Source organism: Lepus europaeus, chromosome 10, assembly GCF_033115175.1.
Source record: "Lepus europaeus isolate LE1 chromosome 10, mLepTim1.pri, whole genome shotgun sequence".
Classification (NCBI taxonomy): Eukaryota; Metazoa; Chordata; class Mammalia; order Lagomorpha; family Leporidae; genus Lepus; species Lepus europaeus.
In genome coordinates, this window is record NC_084836.1 from 3,800,644 (window position 1) to 3,821,505 (window position 20,862).

The window sequence follows — 20,862 nt, forward strand, 5'->3', positions numbered from 1 at the left end:
TGTCAGAACATGCAGGCGTCCCGCGTGTGCTGTGCGTGGGCCCCTCCGGGAGCGCCTGCCCTCTGTCAGAACGTGCAGGTGTCCCGCGTGTGCTGTGCGTGGGGCCCCTCCGGGAGCGCCTGCCCTCTGTCAGAACATGCAGGCGTCCCGCGTGTGCTGTGCGTGGGGCCCCTCCGGGAGCGCCTGCCCTCTGTCAGAACGTGCAGGTGTCCCGCGTGTGCTGTGCGTGGGCCCCTCCGGGAGCGCCTGCCCTCTGTCAGAACGTGCTGGCGTCCCGTGTGTGCTGTGCGTGGGGCCCCTCCGGGAGCGCCTGCCCTCTGTCAGAACGTGCAGGCGTCCCGCGTGTGCTGTGCGTGGGGCCCCTCCGGGAGCGCCTGCCCTCTGTCAGAACGTGCAGGCGTCCCGCGTGTGCTGTGCGTGGGCCCCTCCGGGAGCGCCTGCCCCCTGTCAGAACGTGCAGGCGTCCCGCGTGTGCTGTGCGTGGGGCCCCTCCGGGAGCGCCTGCCCCCTGTCAGAACGTGCAGGCGTCCCGCGTGTGCTGTGGGTGGGGCCCCTCCGGGAGCCCCTGCCCCCTGTCAGAACGTGCAGGCGTCCCGCGTGTGCTGTGCGTGGGGCCCCTCCGGGAGCCCCTGCCCTCTGTCAGAACGTGCAGGCGTCCCGCGTGTGCTGTGCGTGGGGCCCCTCCGGGAGCCCCTGCCCTTTGTGTGTCAGAACGTGCAGGCGTCCCGCGTGTGCTGTGGGTGGGGCCCCTCCGGGAGCGCCTGCCCTCTGTCGGAACGTGCAGGCGTCCCGCGTGTGCTGTGCGTGGGGCCCCTCCGGGAGCGCCTGCCCTTCCGGCTGTGTGTGGGAACGTGCAGGCGTCCCGCGTGTGCTGTGCGTGGGGCCCCTCCGGGAGCGCCTGCCCTTCCGGCTGTGTGTGGGAACGTGCAGGCGTCCCGCGTGTGCTGTGCGTGGGGCCCCTCCGGGAGCGCCTGCCCTTCCGGCTGTGTGTGGGAACGTGCAGGCGTCCCGCGTGTGCTGTGCGTGGGGCCCCTCCGGGAGCGCCTGCCCTTCCGGCTGTGTGTGGGAACGTGCAGGCGTCCCGCGTGTGCTGTGCGTGGGGCCCCTCCGGGAGCCCCTGCCCTTTGCGTGTGGGAACGTGCAGGCGTCCCGCGTGTGCTGTGCGTGGGGCCCCTCCGGGAGCCCCTGCCCTCTGTCAGAACGTGCAGGCGTCCCGCATGTGCTGTGCGTGGGGCCCCTCCGGGAGCGCCTGCCCTTTGTGTGTGGGAACGTGCAGGTGTCCCGCGTGTGCTGTGCGTGGGGCCCCTCCGGGAGCCCCTGCCCTTTGTGTGTGGGAACGTGCAGGTGTCCCGCGTGTGCTGTGCGTGGGGCCCCTCCGGGAGCACCTGCCCTTTGTGTGTGGGAACATGCAGGCGTCCCGCGTGTGCTGTGCGTGGGGCCCCTCCGGGAGCGCCTGCCCTTTGTGTGTGGGAACGTGCAGGCGTCCCGCGTGTGCTGTGCGTGGGGCTCCTCTGGGAGCGCCTGCCCTTCCAGCTGTGTGTGGGAATTGCCCACCCGGGAGGGTGTTTGTGAGTGTGTGGTCCCCTGCTGGTGACATCCGTGATCACAGCCATGCGGCAGCCCCTGTGCACAGGGAGTCCTGCAGCGCTGTCTCAGAGCTGGCCTGCACCGTGTGGGTCTGGTCGGGTGGCCTCCTGGTGCCGGATGGCAGCAGGTGGTCATGGGGAGTGACCTGTCACGGTGCCCTCTCTGGCACACCACCTCCGGGCAGCCCAGGGTGATTTCCCGCCGTGGCAGAGGGGCCCTGAGGTTAAGCGGCCATGGCTGAGCACCAGCCTCTGGGGTGCCATCCTTGCTGGGCCCTGCCTTGTTGTTAAGTTGGGGTAATGCGTTTGTCCAGCCTGCATGTATTGAGTGCCTGCTGTATGCCTTGGGATCTAATGGTGATTAAGGCCAGGCTGTGCCTCCCGGAGGCCTTTGTGCAGTGCGTGGATGGGAGGACTCTGACTGGGGGTAAGGGGCCACTGTGATGGGCAGAGAGGGCCTAGGGGCGCATTGAATGACGGCCAGGAAGGGCTCTCTGGAGAAAACATTTGACTGAAGCTAGAAGGAACCACCTGTACAGAGGCCCAGAGAAGGAAACGAGGTTGTGGGGCAGGTGCGGGAGTGTGCCCGGTGGTCCCCGGGCAGGTACAGGAGTGTGCCCTGTGGTCCCTGGGCAGGTGCGGGAGTGTGCCCTGTGGTCCCCGGGCAGGTGCGGGAGTGTGCCCTGTGGTCCCCGGGCAGGTGCGGGGAGTGTGCCCTGTGGTCCCCGGGCAGGTGCGGGAGTGTGCCCGGTGGTCCCCGGGCAGGTACGGGGAGTGTGCCCTGTGGTCCCCGGGCAGGTGCGGGGAGTGTGCCCTGTGGTCCCCCGGCAGGTGCAGGAGTGTGCCTGGTGGTCCCTCTGGTGGTCCCTCCGGCTGTGAGTTTTGACTGGAGTACCTGTGGGCGGGGCCACCATGAGGCCTGTCACGCTGTACGTGTGCCCTGGCGCTGTCCCCCTTGACCCGCAGGTGGGTGGGGGCCTCTCTCCCTCCCTCCTGGCAGCCCCTGCCAGGCAGTTGGATTAATGATCTGGTGCCCTCCTCTCAGCAGGCTGCTGGGGGTGGGGTCTGCTGCGTGGGGGAATCTGGAGACCTGAGGGCCTGGTCAGCTTCGAGCTCTGAGGGCCAGGGCTCGCGCTTTAGCCTCTTGGGAGCCACTCATTTCTTCTGTGCGCTGGGCAGTGAGACTCTAAGGAGGCACCAAGGGCAGAGCTTGGCCGGAGCTCTGCCTACGACAGACTCAGCAAACCGCGGCTGTCGGTGGTGTTGTCCTTGGCCTCACGGCCACCGCCTGGGTGACCTGGGTTCCACGTGTCACTCTTTCCACTACTTCTGGGGAAGCGCAGTGCTGGAGAGCTCCTGCCTCGCTGTCCCAGGCGTGGGGTTTGAGTCCTGGGCCCCTGAAACCTCCGGGGGCCGAGCAGCAGCCCTGGGGTGCGCCTTGCCGAAAGGCCTCTGTCAAGGGGAGGGGTACTTGGCAGAGTCGGCTGTACCCGGGAGCGGCCATGGCACCCTTGCCTGATTTTACAGGGGCCCGTGGCAGACACGGGGCAGGGCTTTGGGCACAAGGCTGTGGACAGTACACGGTCCATCCTCCCGGTAGCCCCCTGAGGCTGATGAGGCTCCTGCCCCAGCCCCCTCTTCCTCCCTTCACTGCTGGAGCAGCTGAGCTGGGTGGGCATGGGAGAGGGTCAGAGGGCTGAGGTCAGCCTGGCCCCGAGCCTGTGTTCTTTGGTTAGTGGTGTCCCTGGGGTTTCCCGCGGTGACTCAGCCCGATGGCCGGCTCCCAGGAGGAGGGGCACCTGACCTAGTGGTGGTTGGGCCCTTGTAGCAGGGGTCCCAGCAGGGAAGCCCTGGGTCAATGAATGGACTTAGATCAGGGAGAGCTGCAGCTGCCCGGGAAGCTGGTTGGATTGGTCAGGAAGGGAGGGAGCTGAGGCCTCGTTAATCTGCAGCCACATGGGGGGAAGCCGTGGGGCAGCTGCGGGTCACACAGCAAAGTGGAGCGGGGTGGAACCCCAGCGCACGTCTCCGAGCCTGGGCTTTGCTGCCCTTGTGGAAGATTGGGAAGAAATGGCGTCTGCAGTGAGGAGGAGCTGAGCGTGAATGGGCGGGCGCAGGGCTGGGGGTCCGCGTCTCCCGCCTGCCCGCGGAGACTGGCTGCAAAGGGGCGGCTGTTCCTTTAAGTGGGACTCTCCGTGGGAACTGCGGCAGCCTGAGGGGAGGAGGGAGGGATGCCTGCAGAGGGTGGTGCCTGCTGGGGTTCTGAGGATCCCCCTGCCCAGGGATCTGAGGACCCCCCCCCCCGCTGGAGATCTGAGGATCCCCCCCTGCTGCACAGCCTTCCCTGCCAGGGATCTGAGGATCTCCCCCTATGCCCGGGGATCTGAGGATCTCCCCACCTCTGCACAGCCTTCCCTGAGGGTGGTGTCTGCCGGGGATCTGAGGATCTCCGCGCCCCCCCGCACAGCCTTCCCTGCCGGGGATCTGAGGATCTCCGGCCCCCCCCCCCCCCCGCACAGCCTTCCCTGCCAGGGATCTGAGGATCTCCGCCCCCCCCCACCCGCACAGCCTTCCCTGCCGGGGATCTGAGGAACCCCCCCCCCCGCTGGAGATCTGAGGATCCCCCCCTGCTGCACAGCCTTCCCTGCTGGGGTTCTGAGGATCCCCCCTACCCAGGGATCTGAGGACCCCCCCCCCGCTGGAGATCTGAGGATCCCCCCCTGCTGCACAGCCTTCCCTGCCGGGGATCTGAGGATCTCCGCCCCCCCCCCCCCCCCCCCCCGCACAGCCTTCCCTGCCGGGGATCTGAGGATCTCCCCCCTATGCCCGGGGATCTGAGGATCTCCCCACCTCTGCACAGCCTTCCCTGAGGGTGGTGCCTGCCGGGGATCTGAGGTCCCCCCCCCAACAGCCTTCCCTGCCGGGGATCTGAGGATCTCCCCCCACACCGGGGATCTGAGGACCCCCCTCTGCACAGCCTTCCCTGCGTCTCCTTGGGCGTCTCCCCTCCCAGCGAAGCTGCTGATTCCCCCCGCCTGCTGGAGCCGGGCTTGGTGGTGGGGCTGCCGCCGGGTGGGGGGGTGGGCCTGCTGGGAGGGGTCCTCTGGCCTCCCAGAGCCCTGTCCTCAGGTGAGGGACAGCGGCCTCTCGTGGCCCTCCGCAGGCTGTCTGAAGGATGACCGCATCGTCTTCTGGACCTGGATGTTCTCCACCTACTTCATGGAGAAGTGGGCCCCCCGGCAGGACGACATGCTCTTCTACGTGCGCCGGAAGCTGGCGTATGCGGGCAGCGAGAGCAGCCTGGACGGCAGGAAGGTGAGGGCCCCTCCCGCCCGGCCCCCCGCGGTGGTCCCCTGCACCTGCCCTGTCCCGGGAACAGCAGGCTGTAAAATGGTTAGGCCACCTCTGCCAGGCCCTCTAGAAACAAAACACTGGTGGTGGTGGTGGGGGGTGTAGAGTCAGGGCCCTGTGACCCAGCACCGTGTTTGTCCACTGGGACTCCTTCCCTGCCACGTGCCCACGCTCCCACCCCCGCTGGAGCGGCGACCTCCCTGCCAGGCTGGCCCTTGCGTGCAGCCCGAGCCACTGGCCAGACAGGAGAGGGCGGGGGCTTGGGGAAGTGGGTGTGGCCGGAGGGGCTCCCTGGAATCTGAGAAGGAGGGTGCCCAGGCCTAGCCCTGCCATACTGGGGGCGGGTGGGTGGGCACGGGAGCCACCCAGGCAGGGAGGGAGGGGTGCAGGGAGGCGCAGGTGCTGTGTGGGATCCTGAGCCGAGCACCCCTGGAGCCTGGCCCAGGGCCTTGGTGCTGCCTGTCTGGGCGTGCAGTCGGACACAGCGTTCTAGGCCAGCTTTGTCCCGGCGGCGAGCTCTGTGACGCTGTCAGCCATCGCCTCTCTGGGGCTCAGCCTCCCCTCCCATGGGGCACCCCCTCACGGACACGCGGTACAGGGATGTTGAGGGTTGCCACGGCTGTGCATGCCATTGGCAGAAAGGTGGCCAGTGCCCGGGGACCGCCCCCTGCCCGTGACCCCGTGCGGGCACGTCTGCTCTCACGTCAGCCCGGTTCTGCGGTGGGGGCTGCACGCTGAGGCCGGCAGGGCTCCCGCCTGCCGAGGGGGAGCCGCCAGGAGGTGCCAGGCTGTGGGCACACCTCCACCCAGCCACTCGGGCTCAGCCCCTGCTGGAGTCCAGGTCAAGACCCTTGTGTGGCAGAATGAGGACTTTTCCCCAAGGCGGGGTCTGCAGGGACCGGAGGCTCCCGGGAGAGGATGGCGCGCAGGACAGGCACTTGGTCCAGGAGGGTCACGGCCCCGGCCTGAAGGGAGAGGACAGCCAGGACAGGGGAGAGGAACGGCAGACAGCGGCTCCTGCGTGCAGGGCAGAGCTGGGGAAGGTGGGGCCATCCTCAGGAGGCACCCTCCAGTGCAGGCACCAGTGCCGTGGTGGGGAGGGCAGCCATGGTCTGAGGACACCACGGGCCGCAAGGGCACTGCCAGACACATAGACACACATGACAGCGCCAGCGTGGCACCCTGCTGGACTGAGCCCACCTGGCAATGTCCCGCCAAGTGGGCAGGGCCCCTGGCCACCTTACTTGGCATTTTTTCCAGCTCCCCTGGTGCAGTGTGGAGGGCAGCCTGCAGGGGGCGGGCTGGAGGCACAAGCGGGGAGAGGTGGAGGCCAGCGCTGGGCTGATGGGGCGGGGACAGTGGTGCCTGCGCACAGTGAGGCCTCTGCAGCAAGCATCAGTCTGCTCACGGCCCCTCCCCCTCCCCATCCCGGGCATCTGATCACCATGGCAACCAGTGCCTCGCAGAGGAGGGAGGATGGGCAGGGTCTGGAGCCACAGTGTGGGTGAGCAGAGGAGGACACCTGCCCCATGGACAGAACGCTCACTGCTCCCTGGCAACCCATCTTTTCCTTGATAGCCAGGGGACCTGGCATGTTTGGGGGCCTGCTCTGTGCTGGTGGCCCAGGCTGTGTGCGCTGTCACACTGTTACCCTAGGTCTCAGCAGTCCTGGGGTACAGCTTTTCCTGACCCCTGCTCTCAGAAGACCGCAGCTCCGAGACGGGCGGGATCTTGCCCTGGTCCCACGGCCTCCCCACCGCGCTGCTGCGCTCCGGGCTTGGCTTGGTTTCTTCTCCGGTAGAATTGCCTTTAAAAAAATTTTTTTAAGATTTTATTTATTTGAAAGGTAGCGTTAACATACAGAGAGAAAGGTGTTTCCATCACTGGTTCACTCTCAGATGGTTGCAACAGCCGAAGCTGAGCCGATCCGAAACCAGGAGCCAGGAGCTTCTTCCGGGTCTCTCTCGTGGGTGCAGGGGCCCAAGGACTTGGGCCATCTTCCACTGCTTTCCCAGGCCACAGCAGAGAGCTGGATCGGAAGTGGAGCATCCGGGACATAAACTGGTGCCCATTTGGGATGCAGCGCCTACTATGCCACAGCGCGAGCCCCAGCCTTTTTTTTTAATTTTATGATTTATTTGAAAGGCAGAATTACAGAGAAAGAGATAGATTGAGATCTTCCAGCCGCTGGTTTACTCCCCAAATGGCCACACGGCACTTGGGCCACCTCGGCTGCTTTCCCAGGCCGTTCGCAGGGAGCTGGATCGGAAACAGAGCATCTGGGTGCTGGTGTCGCAGGTGGTGGCTGAACTCGCTGTACCACAGTGCCGGCCCTGCGGGGTGGCGTTTCTTCACTTGAATAGACGTGTAGAAAAATGCACATGGCTGGTGCTGTGGCATAACGGGTTAGGCCGTCACCTGCGACGCTGGCTTCCCCTACGGGTGCCGGTTCAAGTCCTGGCTGCTCCACTTCCAGTCCAGCTCCCTGCTGATGTGCCTGGGAAAGCAGCAGAAGATGACCCAAGTGCTTGGGTCCCTGCACCCACATAGGAGACCAGGAAGACGTTTCAGGCTCTTGGCACAGCCCTGGCCGTTGCAGCCATCTGGGGAGTGAACCAGTGGATGGAAAACCTCCTTCTCTCTGTCTCTTCCCTCTCTGCCTTTCGAATAAAAATAAGTCTAAGAAAACTGCACAAGCAGGTGTACAGCTTGATGATTTTTCTCTGTGTGAGGACCTGGTGCCACCAGCCCCCAGATCAATAGACCAGAAGCCCGAGGCTCTGGGCCCCTGCCTGTCCCTGCAGGCCTGCACGCGAGGGGCACGGCTGGGGCCCCGCATCTGCGCCCCCTCTCCACGGTGCAGCTGAGAGAGTGATGCTGCTGACGCGGGGTGTGACTTGTGCAGGTCACTCGTGGCCGTGTGCTGCAGCTGTGTGTGTGTCCCGGGAGCACACGCAGGCACAGCGCCGATGGGGAACCTCTCCTGCCACTCTCCAGTGTACCCTGTCGCCCGGCCCCACCCATGCACTTGTCATTCGTGGAGTTTTGTGGAAAGCCCACCTGCTCCCTGCCTTTCTGCAGCTGTGTTCTCTGGGAGACCAAACAAGATGATATCAGATGCCAAGTGGGAGGCAAGCAAAGCAAAGGGCAGGGCGGGGAGCCAGGGGGACAGCGGTCCTGCGGGCTGAGGTCCCTCTGCTCGGCCCTGGCTGGGGAGTGGGGTGGAAGCCATGCCCCTAAGGGACGTCTCCCACTCTGAGGCAGGGTTACCCTCCCGCTCCTCTCCCTGGGGCTCCCACTTTGCCTCTGGGGTGCACGGTTCACGCACCTGTGGGAGATGCCAGCATGGCTGGCGGGGTGTGGCCGCCACCCCCAGGCCTCCAGCCCAGACAGGCTGTGTCAGATCTGCTTTTTTTGTGTGTGTGTATTTGACAGATAGAGTTAGACAGTGAGAGAGAGAGACAGAGAAAAAGGTCTTCCTTCCATTGGTTCACCCCCAAAATGGCTGCTACGGCCGGAGCTACGCCGATCTGAAGCCAGGAGCCAGGTACTTCCCCCAGGTCTCCCAAGCGGGTGCAGGTGCCTAAGCACTTGGGCCATCCTCCACTGCCCTCCCGGGCCACAGCAGAGAGCTGGACTGGAAGAGGAGCAGCTGGGACTAGAACCCGGGCGCCCGTATGGGATGCCGGCGCCGCAGGCAGAGGATTAGCCAAGTGAGCCACAGCCCGGCCCCCAGGATTGCTTTTGACTTGCCTTAACTAAGCCTTTCCTCCCGAGAAAGGTGAGGACAGATGCTCGGGTCCCTCCCTGAGTTGTGTGTTAACTGATGAGTTCTCTCCTCGGGGTCAGCACTTGGCACGGCGCCTCCCACTGCCTGGAACGTCGCATCCCGCGTTGGGGCGCTCGGGTTCACGACCCGGCTGCACCCCCGATTGCAGCTTCCTGTACTTGGGTCCTGCCATCCATGTGGGAGACCCACCTGGAGTTCCTGGCTCCTGGCTTGGGCCCGTCCTAGCCCTGGCTGTTGCAACTGGGGAGCGAACCAGTGGGTGGAAGAGCTCTCCGTCCATCTTTTTCCATCTCTCTGCCTTTCAAATGCATTTCAAAAATTAAATTAAAAATAAGTGAGTAAGACTCTGGTCCTGTTCTACGCGGGGCTGGTGATGCCCGCCTGGAGGGTGACAGTCTGTAGCAGCCCGGCCCCTGCCGCCCGCCGCGCGCTCCGTCAACGTGTTGTCCATGACGGCACAAGCCGACTTGTCTCAGCACCACAGCACAGAGGGGTGGTGTTCTTACCGCACGGCACAGAGGAGCAGAGCGGGTCATGTGGGGGTGCCCCGGCCGCTCACTCTGCCCCGTGCCTGCAGCTGCCCGAGGCCCAGCCCGAGGTGGAGGTGGAGGTGTACCGGCGGGACTCGAAGAAGCTGCCGGGCCTGGGGGACCCCGACATCGACTGGGAGGAGAGCGTGTGCTTGAACCTCATCCTGCAGAAGGTACACGGGACGGGTGGGCGCGGCTGGCAGCAGCCCCAGGACCGAGGGCCCCTCTCACTGACCTGTGCTCCCCGGCAGCTGGACTACATGGTGACCTGCGCCGTGTGCACGCGTGCCGACGGTGGGGACATCCACGTCCACAAGAAGAAGTCGCAGGTGAGCCCTGCGCAGGAGTTCGCTCGGCCCAGGGGTCGGCCCTGGGGTCGGCCTGCAGCTCTGTCTCCTCCCCCTCCATGCCGTGACTCTGGAAGTCCACGCAGCACCCGGAGCCCCTGGCCGGGGCATCCCAAACGGCCCTCGGACCCTCTCGGGCGGCTGCGTGGGAGGCGCCGCCCCCTGAGCGCTTCTCCTCTGCTCTCCCCCAGCAAGTGTTTGCGTCCCCCAGCAAGCACCCCATGGACAGCAAAGGGGAGGAGTCCAAGATGAGCTACCCCAACATCTTCTTCATGATCGACAGCTTCGAGGAGGTGAGCCGAGGCCCGAGCCGCCCCTCTCTTCTCCACGTCCCCCCTTCTCCCGCAGTCTCCAGGGGACTCGGCTCCCCCGACCTCTGTGTCTGCCTGCCTGCGGGCGAGCGAGTTCACCCAGCACCGAGCCTCCGTTTCGCCTCCGCAGGAGGAGCCGGGGCCTTGTCTCCAGCTCCAATGTCCGGGTTGAGGGTCGCGCGGCCCCTCCCCGGGATGCGGCTGCCCGGCAGGGGAGTCGTGGTGACTGCTGTGAGGGTCTGCCGGCTGCCTGGGCTTGGCCCCCAGGTGGCTTCAGCAGTGCTGTAGGTCAAGGCCTTGTGTCAAGGTCGGGAAACCTCGCTAGGGAGGCACAGGACACAGGCCCAGCCAGGAGGGCAGCCGGGCGTCCCCTTCGCTCGTGGTGGTCCTTGGGGACCTGTGACCTCGGTGCTCAGCCCCTGGGAGCCGGCACTGGGAAGGTGGCAGGACAGAGTCATTCCCTCTGAGTCCAGGGCGGTTGTCCCAAAGCTGCCGGTCGCCTTTGGTGGCCGTGAGCCCGGCCAAGTTCAGGGCGGAGTGGGGCACTAGACTGCGGGCTGACAGTCCTCGCCACCTGCCTCGCCCCTTACTTAGCACAAGGAAGCGAGCTGAGGGCCCCAGGTCTCCTAACCCGGTGCGCAACCCCGTCCCAAGGGAGGCCGCCCTCGGCTGCGGGTCCCTGAGCCCGTGCCCTCGCCTGCTGGGTGAGGGTCCGGGAGCGCCCCCGTGGCCGGGCCAGGCCGTGGCTGACGGCCCTGTGGCCGCCCTGCCTCGCAGGTGTTCAGTGACATGACCGTGGGGGAAGGAGAGATGGTGTGCGTGGAGCTGGTGGCCAGCGACAAAACCAACACGTTCCAGGGCGTCATCTTCCAGGGCTCCATCCGCTACGAGGCCCTCAAGAAGGTGTACGACAACCGGGTGAGTGCGGCCGCCCCTGTCCGTCACCGGGACTGCCCCGCCCAGGGCACTGCCGCCCCCGGGGTTCCTCTCCGTGGCCCGTGGCTACCTCATGTCCCTTCTTCCAGTCACCTGGGCTCACTCCACCCTTCCCTTCGAGACCCGAGTGGCGCTGTCCCCAGGAGGTGACAGAAGGTGGTGCTGTGGACCCTCCCTTTACTCCTGGAACTGGCCTGGGTCCAGCTCAGCTGAGGAGAGGAGGCCTTGACTGCTCCCGTGCCATCGGCACCGCCCTGAGGGCAGTCTCTCTGAGCCTGGGCAGGCAGGGCAGTGCCTCTGTCCTGGGCCTGGTGCACCCCGGCCGAGGGTGCGGGCCCTCAGGGTAGCGAGAAGGGCCGTGGCCGGGGACCGAGATGTGTCCCAGCACCACCTCCACCCCTGGGCTTGGCTGGGCGCCAGCTCCAGACCCCTCCCAGGCACCCTCGGGGACGGTCACCCTGGCTGGTCGTGTCCTGGGGAGGAGGCCCGGCATCCCCACCTGCGCTGACCCAGGCCACGCCCCACGTGCCGACAGGTGAGTGTGGCCGCACGCATGGCGCAGAAGATGTCGTTCGGCTTCTACAAGTACAACAACATGGAGTTCGTGCGCATGAAGGGTCCCCAGGGCAAGGGCCACGCCGAGATGGCCGTCAGCCGTGTGTCCACTGGTGACACGTCCCCCTGCGGCACCGAAGAGGACTCCAGCCCAGCTTCTCCCATGCACGAGCGGGTAAGAGTGACACAGTGGGGGGGCCTCTGTCCCGGGGACGCACTTCCTGTCTCCCAGACCCCAGGGAGGTAGGTGCTGTGGTCCCCACCACTCTGGGGAGGAGACCAAGGTTCAGAGAGGGGAGGTGCCTTGCCCAAGGCCACACAGCGGCCTGGTCCCTCTGGGCCACAGCTCTTTCTACCTCGTTGAGCTGCGCTTGCACAGCCACGCTGTGTCCACGGCGTAGTTTACAGGAGAGACTCACGGAAGCTGGCCTGGCTCCAGCGCCTGCCCCCAGGGACCTGCCGGGGCGTGTGGGGCTGGTGAGCACCCAGCCTGGGGAGTCCGGCAGGGGTGACGACAAGCAGGCCGCCCAGGGGCTGCCTTTGCCTGGTCCATGGCAGCGGTGGGGTGGGGTGGGGGGCGCGGTTCCCACCCTGGGAACCTGGGAACCCTGGCCACTGCCCTGGGCCGGCGCCCTCAGGGGCTGCCCCGGCCGGGCTTCCGCCTGGGGCCCAGGCTGGAGGGGTCTCCGGGTGGAGGGGTTGGAAGCGGACAGGTGAGGGAGTGCTGGGGGCAGCCGTTGTCTGGGAGACACGCGTGGGCTGGAACCCTGGCTCTGCCGCCCGTGGGACCGGGGACGAGCCTCTGTTCCCTCATCCAGAAATTTGGGATGAAGACAGCTCCCCCCCCGGGGGGGGGGTGCAGGTGTCTGAGCCACTCCCAGCGAGACTGCGTGGGGCGGGGCCTCAGGAGGGGCCCCCGAGTGGCAGCTGCTGCTCTGCCGGACCAGTGACGTAGGACGGGGCGCTGGTCGCCGCCGTGCCCGGCGTGGGGGTGCGTCTGCTGTCCTCACACCCGGGGCGCGAGCCTGACCACCCCCTGCTCAGGTGTGGGCGTGCTTTCTCCTCTGTGCGCCTCCTCCTCCTCTTTCTCCTCTTCCTCCCCCCTTCCTCCCCCTCCTCTTCCTCCCCCTCCTCCTCTTCCTCCCCCCTCCTCCTCCCCCTCCCCCCCTTCAGTATCTCCTACAATCAATGTGTTTCATAAGCCAAACAGAAGTGCGGGGTGCGATTTCGGCGGATGGCCGGGAATTCCGGCAGGGGCTTCCCTTGGCCTTGGGAGAGATGGTTCGTGTCTGAGGTTGAGGGGCCGAGGTCCCCTCCCTGTGGGCCTGCGTGTCTGAGGTTGAGGGGCCGAGGTCCCCTCCCTGTGGGCCTGTGTGTCTGAGGTTGAGGGGCCGAGGTCCCCTCTCTGTGGGCCTGCGTGTCTGAGGTTGAGGGGCCGAGGTCCCCTCCCTGTGGGCCTGCGTGTCTGAGGTTGAGGGGCCGAGGTCCCCTCCCTGTGGGCCTGCGTGTCTGAGGTTGAGGGGCCGAGGTCCCCTCCCTGTGGGCCTGCGTGTCTGAGGTTGAGGGGCCGAGGTCCCCTCCCTGTGGGCCTGCGTGTCTGAGGTTGAGGGGCCGAGGTCCCCTCCCTGTGGGCCTGCGTGTCTGAGGTTGAGGGGCCGAGGTCCCCTCCCTGTGGGCCTGCGTGTCTGAGGTTGAGGGGCCGAGGTCCCCTCTCTGTGGGCCTGCGGCAGGATGCCTGTGAGGTCCTAGGGAGGCTGCGGCCCGGGCTCCCGCCTGGACAGATGCCCCGCGGCTGCCCTGCGCCGCCCGAGCCTGCGGCCGCCCATCCGCCCAACGGGCCCGGGGCAGGGGCAGCCAAGCTCGCCGTCCCGCGTCCACTTCCCCAGGGGCCCCGGGGCCAGTGAGGATGCAGGCGGACCGTGTGTGCCGGGGTTCCTGGTGTTTGTCTCTGACCTTTAAAACCTGCCTGGCCTGTGGGAGCACCGCCTGGAGCCGAGCAGCGCCGGGACTGTGGACGTCGGAGCTGCGCAGGCTGAAGGTCTCCCGGAGCTGGGCCCCAGCTCATCGGGCTCTGCGGATTCTTGTTTGCGTGGGGAGGAGGGAGGAGATGGGCCAAGTTCCCTCTGCCTGGAACGCCCTTCCCCCCCTTCTTCACCTGGCGAACTCCTACTCGTCTGTCAAGACCCAGCTCCAGCGGCACCTCCTCCAGGAAGCCTTCCTCGACTGTGCCCTCTGTCTCCGCGCACCTCGCACCCTGCTCTTCCCCTCCTCTGTCTGTGGTTGTCACTGAGACTGGGAGCTCCTTGCGAGCAGGGACAGCGTCGTGTGCCTGTCTGTCCCGGGGCTGTGTCCACCTGGCCCCTCGTGGGTGTGGAGAATGTTCTGTGAACAGCACCCAGGGTGCTCAGAAGGGAGGGGCGGGGCCTGAGGCCTCAGCACGCGGGGACAGAGCTGGGTGCCGACCCGCTGGGTGATGGCCCAAGGCAGGTCAGGGTCGCTGTCCTGCCCCCCATCAGCCCGTGGGCGGTGACGGCAGCGTCACTGTGGCCTTAGGAGCCCATGTGGAGGCCTGGCACGGGGCCCCTCTGCTGCTGGCGGGGGTGGGGGGGGCGCACATTCTGCCCCTGGGTCCGATGGCAGGGACCTGCGGCTGCCCCTCCTGCCCTCTGACAAGGCCCTTTGTCCCCAGGTCACCTCGTTCAGCACCCCGCCCACCCCGGAGCGGAGCACGCGGCCCGCCTTCTTCTCCCCGTCGCTCAAGAGGAAGGCGCCGCGGCACGGGATGACCGAGATGAAGAAGTCGCACTCGGCCAACGACAGCGAGGAGTTCTTCCGGGAGGACGACAGCGCAGGTGACCCTGGGCGCCGGGGCTGTGCCGGGCCGGGACCCCTGCCCTGGGCCACCTGCCACCTGGTGGCGGGGTCCCCGTGACCGGGACGGCTTCCCCTGGTGGCCAGTGTGGGTGTCCGCCACCGACCTGGAGATGGTCTCCGGGCTGGGGTGTGCGGTAGAGCTGGCCCCGTCCCCAGGACCCTCCACAGTGTGCTGGCCGAAGGGAGGGGCGGCAGCCTGCTCCTGCCCCCAGGTGCCTGCCCAGGTCTCTCGCCACAGCAGGAGCAAGTGCTGGGAGCCAGCGGGGCCCTGGGCTGGGGGCGGTGCCAGGTCATCCCAGCCTCGCCACCCGATGGCACTGCACAACATGGGGTGAGCCCTAGCCAGGAGGGAGGGGCTGTCAGGGAAGCCTTCCTGGAGGCGGAGGCGTGGGGGTGGGGGAGGAGCCAGGAGCAGCGGTGTCGTGGCCAGGACTGGGTCCTCTGCTCTCGCGGCCCTGCAGCCAGCCTGACCCGGCCCTCTCTGCCGCAGCCGACCTGCACAACGCCACCAATCTGCGCTCCAGGTCGCTGTCTGGCACGGGCCGGTCCCTGGTCGGGTCCTGGCTGAAGCTGAACCGAGCCGACGGGAAGTTCCTTCTCTATGCACACTTGACCTACGTCACTTTGCCGCTGCATCGGATTTTAACAGGTAACTGGGAAACCACTCCCGCTTCCGTGCTGTCGTCTCCAGGCCCCGGGCCTGCGAGCGGGGCCCCTGAGGGACCCCGGCCTCCTGGTTCGGGTGGGCAGACCGCGGCGTCCCCAGAGCCAAGGGTGCCCCTCTGTGGCAGCCCCGGCCGTCCCTTCTCGGGTGTTCCTGGGCTGGGGCTGCGGCCGGGGAGGCGGAGTCTCCGTGCCCGTGGGGGTGGGCGGGGGACAGTGCCGGCTTGGGAGCTGCAGGGGAGAGGGTGGGGGGCCGCGCGCTCGCCTGCTAAGCTGAGGCCCCCCACCCCCCCGCCGGGCCCAGACATCCTAGAAGTCCGGCAGAAGCCCATCCTGATGACCTAGCCGTGTGCAGAGCCCGCCCAGCCCTGGGAGTGCTGCCAAGTGCCTACTGTCCCCGCCACCGGGCTCTTCTGTGACAAGCCAGCGCCGAGCCGCGGCCGGCCGGGGCCGCTGGACTCTGCCAACACCAGCCACACGGAAGTGCCTCGTCCTGCCCGCCCACCAGCCGGAGGGCGCCGCGGAGGGGGGCTGTGACGCCAGGCGCTTCGGCTCGCCCCTCCCCTGCTCGCCACTTGGTCAGAGCCGGAGCCGGCAGCGCAGGGCGCTGGCTGTGCCCCGGGCTGGGACCCCTCACCCCACGCCGGCACCCAGGAAAGGCCTCCTGCTTCCAGCCAAAGAACACCGCCACCCTGCCGCCCCCGGCCCGCGGACTCCGGCCCAGATGGCGACCCAAGCCCCCCGTGGGGTTTGCGTTCTGAGGGCACCAGCGTCCAGAAGGGCCCCCCAAGCCTGTCCGGCTCTCGTCCCGGCTCTCAGACCAGCTCACTGAGGCCGAGGGAACAGGCTGGCAGCCCCGGGGGAGGGGTCTCCATCTGTGACCCCTCCCCAGGGGGAGGAAGCTGGACGTGGGGTCTCGGCTGCCGTGGATGTTGTTGGGCGTCAGGGTCTCCGTGGGCAGGAGCGCAGGCGAGGAGCGCGCGATCCGTCCGTTTTTACTCCGTGGGCTCCGGGGACAGGGGACTACGTCGGGGCTCTCTCCAGATTTTGTATGTTGTTATTAAAAGCGAGCTATTGCATTTCATTCTGCCTCAGTTTGCCCACCTGTAAAATGGGGCTGCTACCACCTACCTCATCGAGTCTCCAGGGTTCAGCTGCACGACCAGGTCGGGGCACGAGTCATTCACGGAGCGTGGCTCGCGTCTGCTGTGGGCGAGAGGGGTGCCGCCTGCATCGCAGCCCAGCCCAGGGGGTGTGCGGGGGGCCTCGGGACGCTCTCCCTCCCCCAGCAGTTCCCAGCCGGGTCCTAGGGCAGCCCTGAGTCCGGCCGTGCCCCAGGCGTCAGGACAGAGCTCAGGAAGCCGTGGGCGTGGCCCCGCGGTCCGGGACACTGGTGTCCTCCAGGGGTGTCCGAGGTGGCCGGAACTGCTCTCCTGGACCTGCTGGAGCTGGGGTCTTGGGAGAAATGGCCCTGGTGTGACTTGTGTGTGGCAGGCCCCGGGGCAGCTGGGCCCGGCTCTATAAGCGGGACGCACTGCAGCCTGCCATGTGGACGGGTGTGAGCTCACACCTGCTGCTCCACGCAGTGTGCGGGCGGCACACCCCACCTGTGGCTGCTCCACGCAGCGTGTGGGCGGCACAGCCCTCCTGTGGCTGTCCCACACTTAGCACTCATGTAGCACCTGCTGCGCAGGCCCTGACTCCCACGCTACAGACGAGACCCCCAGGCATGGGCCCCCGTGTTCTCTCCAGACCGTGCAGAGCTGTCCAGGTTGGAGGGACAGCGTCTGTGAGTCCTTCTCCCACGGCAGCTCCGATTCTGAGGTTAGGGCGTGTTCCCCGGCTCCCGGCGCTGGGATGGAGGAACGGGGGGCTGGGCCGGGGCCTAAGCCGCAGCTCTTGGCGCCCATAGCTCCGGGTCTCCTGGGAGCTCGCTGGCTCGGCGGCGCGGCCCTGGCCCTGCGTCCGTGCCTCGTAGGAATTGGACGGAAGTGGGGTTCTTCCTTGAGGAGGGCAGGGCGCCCTGAAGCTGCACTCACTCCAGTGGGGGGGGCGCCCCATCTCCGCGACCTCTCACCTGCACGTGCAGGCAGCGGCAGGCGGCAGAGGTCAGAGGCGGGACAGGACGGTGGGGGCGCTCGGAGCGGGTGGGGCCCTGTCCACGCGGCGCTGGCACGCGTGGGCCGCTCCCGTGGTTCCCTCTGCGACTGACGAAGGGCTTCGCTTTAGAATGGAAACTGAGAAGGGATTTCTCGCTAGAAGCCGGGCCGGGGGTGCCTCTGAGACGGACTTTGAGAACTGCGCGCTTGGCGGTGGCGGCTAGGGGCCGCCGCTCCGCCGCCCTGGCGGACTCGGCTCTGAGATGCGCTGTCCAGCTGTCCAGTGTGGCTGAAGTTTGTTCTTCCCGCTCGGGCTGCCCTTCCCGTGTCCGTGCGCCCCAGCCGGACAAAGGCTCAGAGAGGAACATGCCCTGGGCCTGAGCCTGACCGGAAGTAGCCTTGGGGAGCGTCCACCCAGCGCTTCCAGGGGAGGGGGCGAGGGCCCTCCTCTCCATCCGCTTCCTCTGAGCCGGAACAGGCAGTGGCCGTAGGCGGCCCGGGCGTGTGGACTCTGTGCGGGTTCCCGGGGCAGTGGGCGCGTCTTCCGTGCGAGGATCCGGGCACTGCACCCACCCTCCTGGGTGTGGAGCCCCGGTGGGGAGGTGCGGTTTCCAAGTCGGCTCTGTTTCTTGCGTGCAATTCGGTCAGCAGAGGACTCCTGGGGTCAGTCTTGGCTCCTTCGAGGCCCATCTCGCGATTTCTACTGGCGCCTGGGGGTCCTCTCCCGGCAGGACCTGGGGCCTGCTGTCGGCTTCGCTTTCCGGTTTCGCGTTTCTTTTGGAAGCTGATTTGCATGTTAAGTTATTAAATCTTTTTCTTCTGTGTCTTCCTCTAATGCGTGTACGGTGTTTTTCTGTAGCAGCCACATCGGCTTAAATACGGGTATGACAGCAGAGTGGCGGCCTCGTGAGCACAGCTGTGTGCCCCCAAAGATCCCTCGTGCTTTTTGTTCTTTTAAGATTTATTTATTTATTTGAAAGTCAGAGTTACAGAGAGGCAGAGAGAGAGAGAGAGAGAGAGAGATCTAGAGAGAGAGATCTAGAGAAAGGTCTTCCATCCGCTGGTTCACTCCCCAGATGCCCGCAACGGCCAAGCTGTGCCGATCCAAAGCCAGGAGCTTCTGCCGGGTCTCCCACGTGGGTGCAGGGGCCCAAGGACTTGGGCCATCTTCCACTGCCTCCCCGGGCCACGGCAGAGAGCTGGATCAGAAGAGGAGCAGCCGGGACTCGAACCAGCGCCCCATATGGGATGCTGGCACTGCAGGCGGCGGCTTTACCCACCACGCCACAGCGCCACCCCCTTCTCACACATTTCTTGGCACCATCACACAAGCTAGCCTTTTGAGGTGGCCCAGGCCCAGGGGTGGACGGAGACCACACTGCGCTCTCGGCCGTCAGCTTCAAGGGGTCTGGGCGGGGCCGTCACAGGAGCTGCTTGGGCTCCCGTGCACGGCAGATACCCGTTCAGTTTGGTCAGATCACCCAAGGTTTTCCTGGAGAACCCCCGACAAAATGCCCGAGCGGAAGCCGGGAGTGCCGAGTGCCAGCTCTGGGCAGGCTCCGGTGAGCTTAGCTGGTCTATGGAAGCTGAGCTGTCAGACCAAGTGGGAGTCCACGTGTGGGCGCCGAGCGTGGCCCCGTGTCCTGCCTGGCCCTTGCAGCGCCTGCTCTCCGATGTCCCCGTGGGTGGAAGCAGCCTCCGGTCACCTTTCACACAGCGGTCACTCAGCACGCGTTCACCATGGTGACGGCCTGGGCCGTGGACGCTGTAGGAAGTCACCAGAAAGACGGACACACACACGCATGCGCGAACACACCTCTGGGAAGTGGGCACTGCCTCAAACACCAGGCCGGGATTCTGGCACGTGCCCGGGGGATGCTTAGCAAGGGGGCGGGGTGGCAGGCAGCCCTGGCTGTCCGGAGTGGAAGAACACAGTAGGTCGTGGTTAGCTTGGAAGCTGCCGGCCACGTCCTGCGTCCCCTCCCTGGCGACCCACCGTGCCATGCCCGAGCTTGGCAGACAGTGTTGCCTGGGGCTGTCTCCTGGGAGGAGACAGGCTCTCTGAGAACATGATCCAGGCAACCCCAGTGCTCGGGGTGTGCACACGTGTAGGCCAGGAGCAGGCGGTGCCTGGTGGCTTGGCCGGGAAGTGTCCCCAAGGAAGGGGACGGTGAAGGCACCGTGCGTGAGCCAGCAGGGCCACCAGGGATTCCACTCTCAGCTGTGTGGATGAGGGGCCTCACCTTGCAATTTGACCAATAAAACAAGTAGGCTGCTTGGTTTGAAATAGCCAAGGTTTCTAGGGAAACTCAAAACGATTTTGCTTGAAAGATTTCAACCAAGCCTGGAGCCAGCTCAGCTCAGCGAACACGGAGGCGCCGGCCGCCTTGGATGCAGCCCTGAGACCGGCCGAGCTGTCCCGCTGCGGAGCCAGGGCCACCACCTGCCTGTCGGCGGCTGCGGCTGAGCTGACAGGCAGGCAGCCCAGGTGGCCTGCGGGGGCACCTGCGTGGAACCGGGGGGTGACGTGGCTCTGGCTCGGTGAAGGCGCCGACAGCCACTCAAACGCGTTTCCAACGCAGTGTGTGCTGTCGGAAAAGGAGCTGCCTGGGCCGCACCCGAGGCTGTCGGTGGAGCCAGGGCCTGCATCCTGCCAAGTCCAGGGCTGACGTCTCGGCCCGGCTGTGCACCCGACCACCTACGGGCTCATGAAAACCGGAATCAGATGTGGCATTGGTGAGCGAAGCTCAGGGAAAACTTTTCGCATGCTAGGAAACACCGCGGGCCTCTGCATTTTTTTGCACCAGAATGAAACTTCTTTGATTTTCCATTAATTTTTTATGTCCCCTCATGGTGTAGGTGTGGCTGTTTCCACTGATGTCGCTGGGTAACTCACACCCAAACACTTGACAATCCGACCCAAATCATCCCATCCAACCTGGCAGTGCTCTGGTGGGGATTTCCTGTCACCTGTAAAGGCCTGAGCCAAGCCCCCCCCCCCCCCGGCTCAGCGCGAATACGAGAGCACCCAGCACCTGAGCCCCCCGCCCCTGCTCAGTGTGAACACGAGAGCACCCAGCACCTGAGCCCCCCCATCCCCGCTCAGTGTGAACACGAGAGCACCCAGCACCTGAGCCCCCCCACCCCCCCCGCCCCCGCTCAGTGTGAACACGAGAGCGCCCAGCACCTGAGCCCCCCACCCCCGCTCAGTGTGAACACGAGCGCCCAGCGCGGCCTCGCAGGCTCCGCTTATTCACATCGCATGGACCGGCACACTTCCTCCCCGGGGCGTTCGGAACCCCTACAAACTGAGATGCCGCCCCCACGGTTCAAGTACTTCAGCTTCAGCTTCAGAAAACAATTTCCTATCGAAAATAAGCAGCAGACACTTTATCCATCGGACCGCTAGGAGTTACAAGCGTGGCTGCATCACGTGGCCAGGCCCGCTCCCCGCCGTGGTGGCTCCAGGCGCTGCTGGGACGCGGAGCAAAGGGCTCCTGGCTTGCCTGCCCGCCAGCCCGCCGGTCCTGCAGGACAACCTGCCGCTGTGTCAAGCGTCCGCGTCCACCAAGACGACACTCGGGGCTGGGATGAGCACTGGGTCTGCAAAGTCCAAGGGCGTCGCGCTCCCGCCCGGACGCCTCTGAAATAAGGGACCACGGACAGATGCCGAGGCAGTGCACGCCCACGCACACACTGCACACTCGCACACACACCGTGCACGCACATACAGCACACACACACCGTGCACACGCACTACACACTGTGCACACACACACACCGTGCACGCACACACACTATGCACACACTACACACAGCG

The 20,862-nt window shown here is 66.3% G+C and overlaps 1 protein-coding gene across 1 annotated transcript in view; it reads left to right on the forward strand.

Annotated features, from left to right (window-relative positions):
• KIAA0930 (KIAA0930 ortholog) overlaps positions 1-16,027 on the forward strand; it is a 35,152-nt gene extending 19,125 nt beyond the window's left edge. Inside the window, exons 2-10 of the mRNA XM_062202703.1 lie at positions 4,750-4,901; positions 9,305-9,430; positions 9,509-9,586; positions 9,796-9,897; positions 10,693-10,833; positions 11,387-11,581; positions 14,096-14,258; positions 14,771-14,929; positions 15,248-16,027. Of these exons, the coding sequence (XP_062058687.1) occupies positions 4,750-4,901; positions 9,305-9,430; positions 9,509-9,586; positions 9,796-9,897; positions 10,693-10,833; positions 11,387-11,581; positions 14,096-14,258; positions 14,771-14,929; positions 15,248-15,288 (1,157 nt within the window). The 3' untranslated portion in view covers positions 15,289-16,027. The remainder of the gene's footprint in view (positions 1-4,749; positions 4,902-9,304; positions 9,431-9,508; positions 9,587-9,795; positions 9,898-10,692; positions 10,834-11,386; positions 11,582-14,095; positions 14,259-14,770; positions 14,930-15,247) is intronic.
• The last annotated feature ends 4,835 nt before the right edge of the window (positions 16,028-20,862 follow it).